This window comes from Populus nigra, chromosome 14 (assembly GCF_951802175.1).
Source record: "Populus nigra chromosome 14, ddPopNigr1.1, whole genome shotgun sequence".
Taxonomy (NCBI): Eukaryota; Viridiplantae; Streptophyta; class Magnoliopsida; order Malpighiales; family Salicaceae; genus Populus; species Populus nigra.
In genome coordinates this window covers 3,236,989-3,254,025 of record NC_084865.1, presented here as the reverse complement: position 1 = coordinate 3,254,025, position 17,037 = coordinate 3,236,989, and the positions used below count along the sequence as shown (strand labels likewise).

Sequence of the window (17,037 nt, the reverse complement as noted above, 5' to 3'; positions counted from 1 at the left end):
CCATATTTCCAATTATGATTTACCCATTATATTGGTTTTTCTCTTGAATTTAAATTTTCTAAATGTACATTCCGAATTTAGGAGGGAAAAAAATAATTCTGAGACGGTTGTACAAGAGTCGAGGAACTAATTTATAGGTTTTTCAAAATTTAGGGCTAAGTAATAATGAGGTTAAAAATACAGGGACCAAATAAAACAATTTACTTTTTGGAATTTGCAGCCAAATAAATATCCTTCTTCCTCTGCCGCCCCAAATCACGCTGCAGTTGAGTTAGTAGAGTTTGGCAAACAACTAGCCAGTAGCCACAGATTTGTGTTGCCTCTGCTTAGAAGCTAGGACGGTGACTCAGTGAGTTGAGTTGTAGCTGAGCCGGAAGGAGGGACTAGAACAAACACTCATTAATGGCCACCTTATCCATCTCCACAGCTCTTCAAAAACTCACTCCCTTCCCTTCTTCTTCTTCTTCTTCTAGTAAGAAACAAAACTCATTTATCTCATTTCCAATCTCAATCCAAAACCCTAACTCTATTAGACTCCCCATTTGCCATGCCACCGCCAAGTCCCAAACTGGACCCGTCAAGAAACGCTCCTCCTCCTCTTCCACAACTTCGCCTAATACTAACAAGAAGAAGAAAAGAAGAAGTAAAGGTGGCAGTGGTGATAATTTGAATTTGAGGGATGTCGAGATTGTTAAAGATGATGGCGGTCTTGCTGATGTCCAGGTTGATGATGATGACGATGATGATAGTGATGATGGCTTCTATTCGGATTCGGTTTCAAGAAAAGTATCTACCCATCCAACTATGCCTCTGCCTAAACCACCAGCTGGGTTTGTTGTGGATGATAGTGGAAGGGTTCTCTTGGCTTCTACTAAGCGGATTGTCACCATGGTGATTTCTTTTCTTCTGCTTTCTATTGTTTTTTTTCTTTCTAATTTATAGCTTTTTCTCTGCTTTAGTGCTGTTTAAGTTTCTGTTATTACTGTGTTTTGCTGCTCCTTTCGGGTGCTCTTTGCTTTGTTTTTTTTTTGTTGGGGTTTCTTAGTTTTTCTTGCTAGTTTCATTGCCTTGAAAAAAACGAAAAAGAAAAAAAAATGGTAAGATTTGATACGTTAGGGAAATGTTTATTTTCCCATTCAACAATTCAGAAGATTCTGAAGATTTACTGACAGGTTGATCCCACGAATAATTATCCATTGGAGTGTGTTATAAGGAGAATATTTAGAAGTTCACGAGGGGATGAATGCATGCTGCTATGTCCAGCTGACACGTGAGTGACTTTGCTGCAATATATGTGATGGAATACTTGTTGGTGTATTAAATAGATTCATTTTTGCAGGCCTGTTCAGATATTGAAGAGTGTAAATATTGACGGTTGGTCTGCGGTATGTTTCTCTGCTCTTCAATTATGAACATTAAATGATTGAGTTTTGGCACTGACACTTTTTCTTAATCATTCGATATCATGCAATGTTTGGTTTCAAATTTGGTATTTCTTGAATGGAACATTGGAAGGGGAAAGTTCATCTTTGAAAGATACATCTTTCTTCCTCCTGCTGAAGGATTCATGGACACAAAAGCACACATTATGTCATTTTCCCCTCTGCAGCATTGAGGAAATGCCTTCTTTTTCGCAAATAGTAACCAACCCTAGTAGTCTATAATTTTCTATGTTTTATAGGTCAGTGATGGAGAAGTTGAATCTATTCTTCCAGCTGCTGCATATGCTCTGGCCAAGATACACATGCATTTAGTGCATAGCGGGTATAATTGAATTTTTAGGTGGACAGAAAATATCTTGAATCATTTTTTTTAAAAGTTTGTTCCTGTTCGCATTTCCTACCGTTTGGATTTTTTCTTATCAGACTCTGTTATACGGCAAGAGGAGGATTTTGTTACTCAGAGGATGACATATTTGATTTCCGGACAGGTATGACCCACCCTGTGATATGTAAACTCCTTAAGATTTTGATTTATTTTCGCAGCTATAATTAATTATAGAAATATCTCAGTGGCCAACTTTTGTAGTGGTATTTCTCAAGTAAAATGACGTGTCTCTATTGGCATAGTATTCCTGAGAGGTTTCACATGAGTTGTTGCACATACTGGAGCATTCCTAAGACAATGTTTTTGGGAAATTCTTAAAAAAATCATGGTGGATTACTATCATTAATCTTCCATTGCTTATTGGAATTGCCCAATAATAGATGCTCTTCAGCATGCATAATGGGTGTATCCCATCACCATATGCAATATGCTATGTCATTTACGATTATGTTTACTACATATGTTATGAAGATGGGCACCTGGGAATGTTGTTATCTTTGTTGTTGATACTTCCTTTATATGCTCAACTAGAATTTTTTTTGACTTGATTGATTCTTCTGTTTTCAGAACCTGTATGAAGTCCTCTCTTTTTTACCCCTTTTCTCTCTTCCTTACCTATTGACACCCTCTTGCATATATTTCGTGTATTGGGTTTCTCCAAAAATATTGATGGATAAATATGACAGCTGATATAAGTTATTTTCTTCATGAGATATTTTGCTAAAATGCTGCAGATGATGGTGAAGATATAGATGGCTTGCCAAATGAAGGTGTGGAAATTACATGCTTCCATCTGGTAATGATAATAGCCTTAGGTTCTGAGTATATATGTGTAGTCTCAAATTTGATTTTTTTTTTTAATTGAGGACAAGCTTCTGCATGTATGTGTGTGTGCGCGTGCTTCTAATATAATCTGCAAGCTACTGAGTATCAGTTGATGGCATGAAACAATCGTGCGCACGCGCGCTTGCTTCTATTATGTTCTGCAAGCTACTGAGTATCAGTGGATGGCATGAAACAATCGCAAGTTGCATATGCGAGAGAGCACAAGGATTTGAAGGAAATCTTGGTTGCTGTAAAAATCATTTTTGACAACTGTGCTAGTGAACTCCTCCAACTGCACTAGCAAACTCTTCTTTGGCCATATCATAAAATAGTATCTATAGCATCCTTATTTGGGTGTGTACTCTGTTCTTCTTCAGTTTGATGCAAATTATTGTGGTTTTGCAGTTATGTTCACAAAGAATTCATATGCTTGGACTTGGGAATCTGAACTCTTTATTTTATCTTGTTTTCTTGAAATGAATATTAACTGGAAGGTCCTAAATGAAGAATTGTTTGAGTTTATCACATATATAGATTGAAGACTATTACTAAGTTATCCTGTGAAGGAAACTGTAAAGATATTCCGCTAGGCTTTAAACAAGCAACCTCTTGGTTTTCATGCCCAACAAACTTTTACCATTGCAATGGACAATTCACCATTACATCACATTAATTGTGGATTGCACTCCCTTCAAATGTTTAGTTTGTTTATTCTTTACCTTTTTTTTGTCTTGCAGGATGGCGCACATTATATGATTTATACACCATCCGATCCACTTCTTTTTGTCGCTGTTAAGGTACTGTTTTTAATCTGTTCTTCCTATAAATGAAGAGATCTAAGGAGAAGAGGACGTGAGATCCTTAATAAACCTGAAATGTAGTCCCATGGATAACAATTTAAAGCTCTTTACACCAGTCCACATGCTTTACTCAATTAGCATCAATGAAACAACAAAGATGCTCTGCTATGGTATTGAATTTTGTTGGCTGGAAGGGTTGGAGATTTTTATGAAATTCTAGTTTTATCCAAACTTAATGAAAACCAGTTCTATTTTTTATTTTCAAGGCTTGATTTCATGTTGTTTGTTGTGAAAAACTGCCAGAAGTCAATTAAATGAAAGGAGAATTACCAGTAAAAAGAGAGAGAGAGAGAGAGAGAGAGAACTTCAATTAGAAGTTTTTGGCTCAAGAACAGGGAGACTTGAGTGATCCATGGAATAGAAATGGAACTTACCGAAGTTGAATTTTGTTTGTGCAGGATCAGGATGGGCAGTTGCAAATAGCTGATGATGTAAGCAACATAAGTTTCATGATGGAGCTTGTTTACTTTTTCCTTTTGTTTCCATACTGTTCCATTTCCTTTTGCATTAAGGATTATTTTAAATCTTCACTTCAAACACACACACACACACACACCCACACACACACACTCATGAGCAGTAGAAAGTAGTACTATAAAAAGACTTGCTGAATTTTTTGTCCCAGAACTGCAATTTATCTTTTGTATGTTGTAGCATGTAGCACTATGGTTTCTAATCCTACCTTAATGGAATAGGTTAATTGGATTTGCAATTTTACGCCATGCAAGCAAAGATATGCAAAATAGGTGGCACTTTCCAAATATCATAGATACCCATGGCTGCTGCCTACTAATATTTGTGTCCGTGCACATGTGATCAAATTAGCTACCGTGATTTTATCACTCAAGAAGTGTCCAGTTCTTTTTCACTCTCATTTACCAGGAATAGCAATTCCATGCATTGCAGAGGCACATAATGGGATCTTAGCGTGGCCTTTGCTTTTGTCGCCCATGGTTAGACCTGTTTGTTCCTTTACCAAAAACTTGACTGTATGTATTTTATAGCTCCCAGCCCTTAGTCATAAAAGGTTCTTTCTCAGTAGGCTAAGCATTTACTTGAAGCTGTTGATATAAAAGCAAGATAGGGTTAGGGAAGTTGTGGATTTGAGTTTCTCACCAGAATCAAGATTTGAAGGAATAATGGTGGCCAGTCTGTATCTTGAGAGTAATTACCTGCGCAAGGAGGCTCTTCTTGATGAGATTGTTTAAGCATTTCATTGATGTTTCATATCAAGTGATGATTTTCTTCTTTTGAAGTTAAGTATAACCACTTGATTTAGCTCTTATACTCTGATGATTATAACAGGATCTCTTAGAGGACCCAGCTATCATAAGCGCCATAGACGAGGAGACCGAATTCAATGCCCTTGTGGTAAGTAGGTGGTCTCTCTCTTTACACAAGCCACCCAATTCCTCAGTGAATAGAGTTTCTTCACACTTTTTTGCAGGAAGAAGAGGCTGCTCTTCTGGAATCGCTGATGGGTGAAAGATGACCATGGAGTTGGCATCAACTTCTGTAAAAGATGAAACACTCCACTTCTAAGGAAGCGGCTTTTATTTGTTTCTGCTTCAAGATATTTCTCGTGGGAAAGAGAGGCACAAGACCATTAATTTCTTTTTTGCATCTTTTCTCTGTATATAAAAAAATTTTGTTTGATGTTAAAAATGTTTAAACTATATTTATTAGATCTTGACATGTTGGATCCCGAGCTTCACTAGTCTAGGGTTTTTTTTTTTTAATTGGATTAATATTCATCTTGTCGCAGTTGAACTGATCGTCTAAATAATCTGGTTAATTTAAACAATTTGATCAAATTCAATTTAAATTTAGTCAGATTAATTTCTTATGAAATAAAATAAAATATTAACATTTTAATAAATTAAAAGGGTTTAATTAAAAGAAATCATATAATTTATTTATTTATTTATTTTCACTCTATCTCTAATCTATTTCTGTTGTTTAATTTTTTTAAACTCCCTGCATAAATACAACCAACAAAAGCGCACACCGCTGAAAATTCAAAGCAACAACAGAACTAAACACATTGCCAACAACCAAGATTTCCATCACATGAACTGATAACAGCAAACACACACTACTATAAGTTTTGGCAACAACAATCCAAAATTTCTAGCACATATACTGCAAACAATATGTATACATATTATCAACTTGTTGCTGTCTATATCTAATGCTAATAGCTTAAAAACTTGCTATAGCTTGAATGAACTAAAATTCAAAAATAAAAAGTGCATGAAATGCAAGGAAAGAGCAATTGTTAGGATATATGAAATAAAAACAGATAAAAATAAGATAGTCTGTAGATATGATGACAAGTTATACAATAATAGCTTTATTGATTAATGCAAATTTATGAATTAAATTGAATTAAATATAAGAGGGGGAGGAAATGGTAATAATATCGAGTGAATTTCAGATGAAATGAAGAATGTGAAAGATGAATTACGTAAAGTTTAGATTAATAACCATAATATAGATGCTATTTTTTCAAGTGTAAAGTTGTTATTAGTAACTAATGTAGTGTGTGTGTGTTATGTTCGTGTTTCTCATTACAATATTGTTTATGTTAAACAAATAAAATGAAATACATGTATTTCCTAGCAAACAAAATACGTGAAACATAAATATCAAATATAGCAAAAACATGCACATTAAGGCAATATAATTCATAATTTAAACCTGCTATAACATCCACAATGATTTGCAATATTTACATTCTTATTGCTTGAAACAATTAAAACAAATCCATAATTTGATTGTTCAACATTTTTAAATCAATGGATTTTAGTTTAAGTAGAGTGTTGAAATAAGAAAATATCAATAAAAGTCTACAATATCAAAGAATATTGATTAGTAATAGAACAATTATTAAACTAATTGAACTATCGTATATATTTAGAAAAATTAATATGTGTTGGTGTTGAGGGTTGAGAGAAGGATGAACTAACACCACTCCTCTATATTTGCTAGCTTTCCCACCTTTAGAACCTCTTGATCCAAAGGCAACACCACTCATTCCTTTTGCAGCACCACTAGATCTTCTAGTAGTACCACTGGATCCTTTAGCAACATTGAATTCTTTAATTTATGCAGCATTATCTCTTTGACATGTCTTGAAATTGTGGTCATATTACTTGCATATGTTGTACCTAAGTGTGGAAGCTTTTTTTATTTACAGTTCTAGGTTGATCTTCTATTTGTTTATTTTTTTCAGGTCTACCCACACTCCTTTTAAAATTTGAAGGTAAAATAATTACATCATTTTCTTTAGGATCTATATCAACTTTTGGTAATAGGTGCACAATCTTATTATATGTCTTCCTAAATGTTTTCACAATGTAATATACATGGTATAAATCTTCTATCTCAATTCTCTTGTGATGCATACAAAGGATCATTTTTTTCCATTCAAAACAATATAAAATCTGGTTTGGCCCTCAAATACTTGATATTTATTAGAACTTCTTGAAATCATTCTCATATTCCTAGACTTCTCAACAAACTTGTCTAATAATTTCCTAACATATGGTGTGATCTTTGTTTTCCATCTTACAGCCTAGACATAAATTTCAACCTAATCTTCTCTAGTGACATAAAAATTAGTAAATTCTTATATTTCAACATATAAAAAACTTTCATGATGAACAAATATATCTGACATTTTGTATCTTATATGATGTACAATACAATATTACATACATGTTAAACAATGTTTATACAAGGGATTATACTTTTAAAAAGCCAATAATTAAGGTATTGTCTTTTAACAATTTTATCGACCTCCTAACACCTTCTGCAAGGAAAATCTAATTCTCACCTCTTAATTTTGTTAATATCATAGTTATCTGAGTTTTTACTACAAGTTAGATGATAATAATCAGTGTAAAACTATATTACATCTTGTTACAAAGCAAACCATATCAATAAAATGTTACTTACAGTAAATTGACATGTTAATAATTCATTTAAGCAATAATTGCCAAATTTCTATCTCATTTCATGTTCGATAGGTTCTAGTACAGGGTTCAAGGCTTCAACACTACTATATAATTCACTAATTTTTTTATGTAAGATTTTTAGAACTCCATTATTGTCCTTTTCTAGGAAGAAGCTAATTTAAGCAAACTAAATCCTAGCAAAAGGTTATGAACAAAAATTGGAATGGTACTCCTCAACAAATATGATCATAAAAACCTCTTACACCTATAATACTAGGAATAAAATATCATTGATTATTTTTCAGCAAATAGTAGAACAAATATGTATTTATATAACCTAATGTTCTAAAAGATTCTTAACTATAGATTAGTTAACTATGCATTGCATACTAATTTTGTAATGGACATAAAATCAATCACTTTTTTATTTATTAACGTGGGTGTCTGAGCCAGTTTGTGCGCACCTCGATTAATCCTATAAGCCCTGAAGTTAACGACCATGTAAGCTTTCAATGGCCTTGAAGGCTCGTGATCATTGAGGAATAAACCTAAGACCTAACCAGTTAAGTTATCCCTCAAGATTAAATCAATAACTTTCTTATTCATTACAATAAAGGTTTTGTGAATAACAACACATTAACTTTAATTTGAGGTTTTTTAGGGTTTTCAAAAAACATGCCTAATTAGGTTAAACAATTCAATGGAAGGGCTCAATTGAACAAATTAAACATGTTATAAGCAAAAATTAAAAAAATTAGATTTTGTTAATAATAACTCATAACCCTCCAATTGGTGTAAAATTATAGTTTCCAAAGAAATATGATTAATTATGTTAACCAATAGTTAAAACATATACAAGATTTTGAATATTATGGATTAAACAACTGTATTGAATTTTTTAAGCTTTTTTTAGGTTCAAGATTAACTTTTCAACAATTAATTATTTTATAATGTTTGGTTAAATCAAGTAGAATAACATATATTGTAATGAATTAATAGTAATTAACAACAAAAAACACATTAGCAAACATTTTAATGTCTTGAGTAAAAGAAAATTATAACATTTTACTATGTTCTAGATGAGAAAAAAAAAAGGATTACAATAACGCAAGACAAGATAAATTATATATGAATCAACAAAGCATGTCTCAATAAGAGAGATATCGAATAAAATAAACTTGATTTTTATTTTGATTTGGAATTAATCAAAGAAATAATGTTATTTGGAGAGAGAAATTATAAGAAGAGAGTATAATATTTGTTATTTGTTTGATTTTCTTTTTTATTATATATGAAAGTAATTTAATTTACTTATTTCATCTAATTTAAAAAAATTGGTTCACCAATAATGTAAAATATAATTTCTAAAAAAATTAAGATAAAAAAAAAAGTAAACTAGAGGATATTTTTTTTTAAATCAATCCTCGTAATCGGTAATTGAGGATCGGGCTGTCACTACAACGGAAACAAGTCTTTGGGCAAAACAATCAAGTAGTTAATTTGGGCCGGGCCGCGCTATATCCTCTATAGTTTAAACTTTAAAATACAGCAGCCCAAAACCCAACTACAATTTATTTTACGAAATTACCATTAGTTCTTCCTATTCTTTCTTCTTCTTCTTCTCTACTCTCTCTTCTCTCACTCTCTCCCTCTCTCCAATGAAACCCCTCGCTCCCCTCATCCTTTCCCTCCTCTTTCTCACCTCCCAAACAGTCCTTTCCTTCAAACGAGAAGAATTCCGCAACTGCCACCAAACTCCCTTCTGCAAACGCGCTCGTTCTCGCTCCCCCGGCGCGTGCACTCTAACCCCTCACAGCATCTCCATCTCCAACGGCGACCTAACCGCTAAACTACTCTCTAAAACTGATGAACAAATCCGACCCTTGATTCTCTCCCTCTCCGTCTACCAAGATGGAATCCTACGTCTCAAAATCGACGAAGATTACAACCACTCGGACCCACCTGTTCCTAAACGACGGTTTCAGGTCCCTGATGTCGTCCTTCCAGAGTTCGAATCTAGCAAGCTCTGGCTCCAACGACTCTCAACGGAAACTGTGGACGGCGAATCCTCTCCATCAACGGTTGTTTACTTATCTGATGGGTACGACGCCGTTCTCCGTCACGATCCGTTTGAGATCTACATTCGTGATAAGAAGTCGGGTAATCAGAAATTAATTTCGTTGAACTCTCATCAGTTATTTGATTTCGAGCAATTGAGAGTGAAACAAGAAAAGCAAGATAGCGATGATAATGAGGATAGTGGTAGTGATGATAATTGGGAGGAGAGATTTAGGTCTCATACTGATACGAGACCTTATGGGCCACAATCGATTAGCTTTGATGTTTCATTTTATAATGCTGAATTTGTTTCGGGGATTCCGGAACACGCAACGAGTTTGGCGTTGAAGCCGACTAGAGGGCCGGGAGTTGAGAAAGATTCGGAGCCATATAGGCTGTTTAATTTGGATGTGTTTGAGTATTTGAACGAGTCTCCGTTTGGATTGTATGGGTCGATTCCTTTGATGATTTCGCATGGTAAAGAAGGGAGGAGTGCGGGGTTCTTTTGGCTGAATGCTGCGGAAATGCAGATTGACGTGTTAGGAGATGGGTGGGATGCAGAGTCTGGGATCGAGTTGGTTAAGCAGAAGAGTATTGATACGTTTTGGATGAGTGAGGCGGGGATTGTGGATGCGTTTTTCTTTGTTGGTCCGGGACCAAAAGATGTTGTGAAACAGTATACGAGTGTAACAGGGAGACCTTCGATGCCACAGTTGTTTTCCATTGCCTATCATCAATGTAGGTGGAATTATAGGGATGAAGAGGATGTGGAGAATGTGGATGCAAAATTTGATGAGCATGATATTCCATATGATGTTTTGTGGCTTGATATTGAGCATACAGATGGTAAAAGGTATTTTACATGGGATCCAGTGTTGTTTCCAAACCCAGAGGAGATGCAAAAGAAGTTGGCAGCCAAAGGGAGGCATATGGTGACTATTGTGGATCCTCATATTAAGAGGGATGATTCCTTTAGGTTGCACAAGGAGGCTACTGAGAAAGGATATTATGTAAAGGATGCAAGTGGAAAGGATTTTGATGGGTGGTGCTGGCCTGGGTCATCTTCTTATTTGGATATGGTTAATCCAGAGATTAGGTCGTGGTGGGGTGATAAGTTCTCGTATGAAAATTATGTTGGTTCAACTCCTTCATTATATATTTGGAATGATATGAATGAGCCTTCTGTGTTCAATGGTCCAGAGGTATGCTTCTTGGTTACTGAATAATATTTCTTTCTTTCCTTTTTATTCTTTCATTTATTATATTTTCTAATTTCCTTATATGAGTTGGTAGATGACAGCATGCCACAAGTTTTATGTTCTTACTATCTTTTGCCAGAAAGACTTAGAATTTAAATGTTAATGATGATCGAGCCTTGTGCTCACTAGGAGAATGCAGGCGTGGTTTGTGGATAGATTTCAGCTTCCACTTGATTTACTAATATGAGATAAAGACATGTTGAGAATTGAAATCTAGTGTAAAAATCAAACTAAGCCATTAGCCATTGCAATTTGTAGATAGGTTTATTAACAATACTGGATGATGTCTTTTGCATATTCTGTCTTCATATAATATGGTCTGATAGATTAAATCAATTTTGGTTTGATTATAAGTTTAAATCTTGGAGTGAATGTACTTCCCCTAAGATGTAGCATACTTGTATAGAAAACCAGGAATTTATTTGATGGCTTAGCTACTTGTAAGAGGAATTTTACTGCTGCTTGTCTATGAACTTGAGAACCTAAAGGATGGAAAAAATAATTTCATCGCAGCTACATTTCGCATTCTGTCTATTATGATTGGCGAGGATTTACCCCCCCCTGCCCTTTTTCTTCAGAGAGTATTCTGAAGTAGGGCTTACAATAAATTCTACCATTTATAATGTTTTTAAATGGAGTAACAGAGACAAAAGGGTTTAATGAACTCAATATCTGTTGTAACCAGGTCTCAATGCCAAGAGATGCTTTACACCATGAAGGCATTGAACACCGAGAGTTGCATAATGCTTATGGCTACTACTTCCACATGGCAACATCTAATGGTCTTCTAAAACGTGGGGGTGGGAATGACAGACCTTTTGTTTTGTCAAGAGCCTTCTTCCCAGGGAGTCAAAGATATGGATCTGTTTGGACAGGAGATAACACAGCAGATTGGGATCACCTGAGGGTTTCAGTTCCAATGATCTTGACACTTGGTCTCTCTGGAATTTCATTCTCTGGTAAATGCAATTCTTTTTTTTTCCTAATCATTTGTATTGTTTTGTCAGATGATTACATTTAATCATTTTGTTATTTCTTCAAAACCCGTCTTCTAGGTGCGGATGTTGGTGGGTTCTTTGGCAACCCAGAGCCTGAGTTATTAGTTCGCTGGTATCAACTTGGTGCCTTCTATCCTTTCTTCAGGGCCCATGCCCATCAGGACACCAAAAGACGAGAACCTTGGTTATTTGGGTATAACTTTTCTATTTATTCCATTCAACTATGTTTGGACATATATTTGGGCATGAGGCATTGAGCAGGAAGGGCACTCATGATTGATAGTGGTGTTTTACATTGTTCTTGTGTATTTTTCTTACTCTTCTTCCCTTGTTCAATCTAGGCATATCCATTATTCCAGTCTATACAGAGATTAAACTTTATTCTGACCTTGTGGTTGTAGTATAAATGACAGCATGATAGCTTTTGCTTGGTTATCCCATACCTATGGGATTTAAGTATATGTTTTAGCATCATTTTTTCTTCTTATTATTATCTTGGTGAGATGGCTAGATTAGGTATTCTTTATGACATTGTTGGTCTTAAATGTGTTAAAATTGCCCTAGAATCTATTAATATATAGCCAATTTGAGGACAATTTGTGATACTGGTCCCTGACTTTTGATAATGCTCTTTGATGAGTGGACACTTAACTTCCCTATCCTGGCCAGCTTTTGTCTGTAAAACAAGTGTAGCTGGCTGCTTTCGCATCTGCCAACTGAAAATGCTCACTTGGCTATACTAACAGGATAGTAATTTTCTTTTATATTTTTTGCCTTGATCTTGTGAGCATGAGATCATGTCAATGAGATAGTTCACTTGCATCATATGGGAGGGTTCAATTCATAAAGGGAGCTGTAGTGTAGTGTTTCTGAATAGAGTTGTCTTGGAGCATAAATTCAAGTGATACTGTTGATGATCTTGAACTCCTATGTATGACATGCAAAAGTTTCCAGACAGAAGGACCGGACTTTATACAGATACTGAGTTGAGAAAAGAAGTTTGATGATATTTTGAAATCTGGTCTTTGTAAATCTGCAAAAAATTGTGGTCGCATGTGCTACAAGTCTGGGATAAATTGAAACTTAATGAATTTTTATTCTTCTTGCAATAACCTATATCCTCCCAGTGTTTTCTTTTCTTTTTATTCTATTCTTCCACTGTTCATTTTAAATTATGTTCATTATCTGATAAGTTTAGTAAATGGATACTCTTTAAATGATTGCAGAGAGAAAAACACACGGCTAATAAGAGAGGCCATACATGTTCGGTACATGTTGCTCCCTTATTTCTACACATTATTTAGAGAGGCAAACACTACTGGCCTTCCTGTCATGCGCCCCTTGTGGATGGAATTTCCTTCTGATGAAATTACTTTCAGCAATGATGAGGCTTTCATGGTTGGAAGTAGTCTCCTGGTGCAAGGAATCTACACTGAGGTGCTACTGCAACCAATTTTTTTTACATATTTTGCAATGGATTTAGTTGTTTGCCCTTTATTTAATATAGTTTCTCCTCTTCTTTTGTTTAACAAATTTAAATTTGTGGTTTCATCCATCCAGCGAGCAAAATACGCATCTGTTTACCTGCCTGGGAAAGAATTATGGTATGACATTAGAACTGGAGCTGCATACAAGGGAGGCAAAACCCACAAGCTGGAGGCCAAAGAGGAAAGTGTTCCTGCTTTTCAAAGGGCTGGAACTATTATACCCAGGAAAGACCGGCTTCGTCGAAGCTCCACGCAGATGGTGAATGATCCTTATACACTGGTATGTAGCTAACAGCCTGATGCTCATTGGACATGCCAGTCTCAACTGCTCTTTACTTTTTAGATTTTGGAATCAGTATATTTTGTTCTTGAGTTTCTTTTAACTTGCCCCTGCAATGTAACTTTTGGTCCTACTGAGGTGGTTGGTAATACAACCTGAATTTGCTTGCTATGGCTGTGGCTGCGTCTTCTTATGGTATATAGACAAGTATGTGCATGCATGTCAAGGCAGATTTTTGTACTTTTTTTTAGTCAACAAAATAACTGTAATTCCAATGCATTTTTTATTTTTATTTTTTTAAAAAAAAAACTCATCAAGGTTTGATGCCTATGATTTTGTTACAATTTTTTGTATAATTGCCTTTGATAACTCACTCTTAAATGCTGTTGAAATCATGAGTGATTGGTCATATCTCTGGTGGTACAGGTGATAGCTCTAAACAGTTCTCAAGCAGCTGAAGGCGAGCTCTACATCGATGATGGAAAAAGCTATGAATTTTTGCAAGGGGCTTGCATCCATCGCCGTTTTGTCTTTGCTAATGGAAAGCTTACATCCATAAATCTGGCCCCCTCCAGCAGTAGCAAATCCCAATTTTCATCAAAGAGCATCCTCGAAAGGATTATACTGCTAGGTTACTCTCCTGGACCAAAGAATGCTCTCATTGAGCCGGCAAATCAGGAGGTTGAAGTTGAACTCGGGCCCCTTATGCTTGAAGGGGGGCGTGGATCTTCTGTAGTAACCATCCGCAAACCAGCTGTCCAAGTTTCCGATGACTGGACAATAAAAATTTTGTAAGAACAATTCAAGTTCCACAAAACTTTCCCTGGAGGATAGAAAAACACCCCCGGTTAGAATATTGTAGTGAACTCCTAGATTGGACCAATATTCATAAATTCAGTTGTCATGAGAAATATATAAGCACGCTAATTTGTTCGTCCTGTGGAATTTTTACTTTATCATATGAAACACACTACTCTAGCCTCTACACTATGACTGCACACTTAACCTTTTGTTAATTCTCTGTAAGCTATTTCCTCACCACCTACCTCCTCAGATGTGAGCCTTTCCTCGGGTGGTTGCGGGGTCAACATTTTATTACCGTCAAAATAAAAAATTATGTGCAATAAATTATAAAAAATTTGCTGGTTCCAACTAAAAAGGAAGTTGAAAAGCTTAGATAAAAATGCATTTATTTGATTTCATGTTGCGGTGAAAAAAAAAGGTTTTCAAAAGAAGTCCCCATCTAGTGGGTGCTGATGTCGAAGGAAACGACGATAAAATTGTTTTATTAGCACTTGAGATACTATAAGATAAAATATTATGAGATATCAACAATGATTTACAATGTTTGAAAGATTCTGGGAAAACAAACATGAGTCGTCTGCTTATTAAAAAAAAAAAAAACATTTTGAGATGGACGCCAGGTTATTCATCCCCTAGAAAAGAAAAATAAAATAAGATAGCTCAAGCGTTGTTTCAAGGGTCTAGACCACACTGAGCACCAACAACAATAGGCCTGCATTGATGGGCTTCCCTTCCCCCCCTTAATACACTGTTTTTTTTTTTAAAATTTTTAAATTTTATTTTTTAGGAATTTGTTTTTTGTGATTCAGGGATATTTTGTTAAAAAAAATATGAAATTTATATAAAAAAAAACATGTGGATATATAAGAATAAATAAGTTTTGATTTTTTTAAAAAAAATTATTTCATTCGATACTTAGATTGCTAAACAAAATTTATTTTTGGTTTTTCTCGAAAAGAAAAGAAAGTCATCTATAATAAAATAAAAAAACCTAATATATATATATATATATATATATATATGTACAACCAAATTAATAATTAAATATATATTTGAATTATTAAAATATAATTATTTTTTCAAAATTAATTTTAAAATATATTATTCAATATATCTACCACATAAAATATATGATCAAAAGACTAATTAAGACATCATTTAGTTATTTTTTATACTAGAATGGCTAAATAAGTAGTTTCAAGGAATTATTGATAAGGAGTCTAATATATATATTGAAAGACATTCATGCAAATTTGTCGTAACTTTATATTAGTCAACTTGTGTTCCTCATTCTTTTTTTATCTAGATTTATAAAAATTGTGAAAAAATCTTATTTAAGAAGTAAAGATCTAGAATTAAAACCTAAATTAATTCTAAAAAGTATTTTACAATATCTCTAATATTTTAAACTACATGACTGGAAATAAACTATCAAAACTACCTATTAATTAATTTAAGCTTTTTAAAGTTTGAATTATTTTCAGGTCAGTTTTTACATTTCTTGACTAGATTTCTTTTATATAAGTTTTTATAGTTACTAGTTACTACTCATATATATATATATATACACACACCAGCCTTGTTCTAATGTTTGAAGAAGGAAAAGAAAAAAGAAAATTTATCCCTTTTTATCTTATTTTCAACAACGAGCACCAAGATAAACCCCCTCTTTAGAAACACAAATAGGCTTGGTGCCAGCACTTCGCTATGGGGCATGACTGTTTTTTCTTTTTTTTTTTGTATAAAAAATTATATCTACGGCTTGAATCATAGATCTGACTTTGTTATATAAATTAATTTTATTTTAATTAGATAAAAAAATAAAAAACAATAATTTATGAGTCATATTTAAAAAGAAAAGTGATAAGGATAATCTTAGAAAAACAAAATCTCAATAGGAAACAAATAATAAAACTTAATTCACATTCCATTATATATATATATATATATATAGAAGAATAAAATAAGACAAGAAATGAATATAAAAAAAAACAGCCCTGGTCAATTTGAGTTACTATAACAAACTTGTAATCCTGGTAATCAGGGCTGAGCTAACCCGAGATATTCCGTCAAGCCCGCGACCTAGATCATGAGATTAGAATAATACGATAGAAAAGAATAAAGAGAATTATAAAGCCTATTTTTCCTAAAAAATACATTAATTCATGTTAACTTTTCAAATTAGTCACCCGAGTCATTAGACCTAAAATACCATATTTAGAAAAACCATGAAGCCCAGTTCCTGAAAAATAATTTCAATTATACAAAAGAATTATAAAAATAATGATTAAAAGAATAAGGATCAAAATTGAAATACAAAATAAACTTTATATTGAATTGAAGGGTGAGATTATAAAAAAAAAAATCAATTTAGCAAAAGGAGAAAAAAATCAAAAGAACAAGGATCAAAATTGACATAAAAAATAAAAATATATTTTTATCTTTTATGATTAACCATGATTAGGGTAAAGATTTACTTTAGAACCTTTACAAGTTAATGAAAAAGAAATTTCATCAAGCAGTTTCATTAACCTTTTTCTCCATAAAAAAAAGACAGGGGATGGTGATGCTATCAGATATAACACTTTTAGATTTGCCAATCAAATTTCTGATAGAAATTGAATACATAATATTTCTATTGTTAAGCTCATCAACAAATTATAACACGTCATGTTACCGA

At 33.8% G+C, this 17,037-nt stretch overlaps 2 protein-coding genes across 2 annotated transcripts; both read left to right on the top strand.

Moving 5' to 3' along the window:
• The first annotated feature begins 241 nt into the window (after nucleotides 1-241).
• LOC133673564 (uncharacterized) lies at nucleotides 242-5,214 on the top strand. The gene is made up of 10 exons (XM_062094437.1): nucleotides 242-891; nucleotides 1,173-1,270; nucleotides 1,340-1,385; nucleotides 1,682-1,764; nucleotides 1,866-1,930; nucleotides 2,562-2,623; nucleotides 3,390-3,449; nucleotides 3,911-3,943; nucleotides 4,818-4,883; nucleotides 4,960-5,214. The coding sequence occupies exons 1-10, from the start codon at nucleotides 403-405 to the stop codon at nucleotides 5,002-5,004; spliced, it is 1,047 nt and encodes a 348-aa protein (XP_061950421.1). The 5' UTR covers nucleotides 242-402; the 3' UTR covers nucleotides 5,005-5,214.
• Nucleotides 5,215-9,077: 3,863 nt separating this feature from the next.
• LOC133672388 (probable glucan 1,3-alpha-glucosidase) lies at nucleotides 9,078-14,538 on the top strand. The gene is made up of 6 exons (XM_062092791.1): nucleotides 9,078-10,731; nucleotides 11,474-11,747; nucleotides 11,844-11,979; nucleotides 13,013-13,223; nucleotides 13,347-13,553; nucleotides 13,980-14,538. The coding sequence occupies exons 1-6, from the start codon at nucleotides 9,130-9,132 to the stop codon at nucleotides 14,346-14,348; spliced, it is 2,799 nt and encodes a 932-aa protein (XP_061948775.1). The 5' UTR covers nucleotides 9,078-9,129; the 3' UTR covers nucleotides 14,349-14,538.
• Nucleotides 14,539-17,037: the final 2,499 nt, after the last annotated feature.

Coding starts and splice junctions, on each gene's coding strand:
- LOC133673564 (XM_062094437.1), top strand. CDS start 403: ATGGCCACCTTATCCATCTCCACAGCTCTTCAAAAACTCACTCCCTTC. Junction 1,931..2,561: donor CATATTTGATTTCCGGACAG/GTATGACCCACC, acceptor AAAATGCTGCAG/ATGATGGTGAAGATATAGAT. Junction 3,450..3,910: donor TTCTTTTTGTCGCTGTTAAG/GTACTGTTTTTA, acceptor TTGTTTGTGCAG/GATCAGGATGGGCAGTTGCA.
- LOC133672388 (XM_062092791.1), top strand. CDS start 9,130: ATGAAACCCCTCGCTCCCCTCATCCTTTCCCTCCTCTTTCTCACCTCC. Junction 10,732..11,473: donor CTGTGTTCAATGGTCCAGAG/GTATGCTTCTTG, acceptor TGTTGTAACCAG/GTCTCAATGCCAAGAGATGC. Junction 13,554..13,979: donor TGAATGATCCTTATACACTG/GTATGTAGCTAA, acceptor CTGGTGGTACAG/GTGATAGCTCTAAACAGTTC.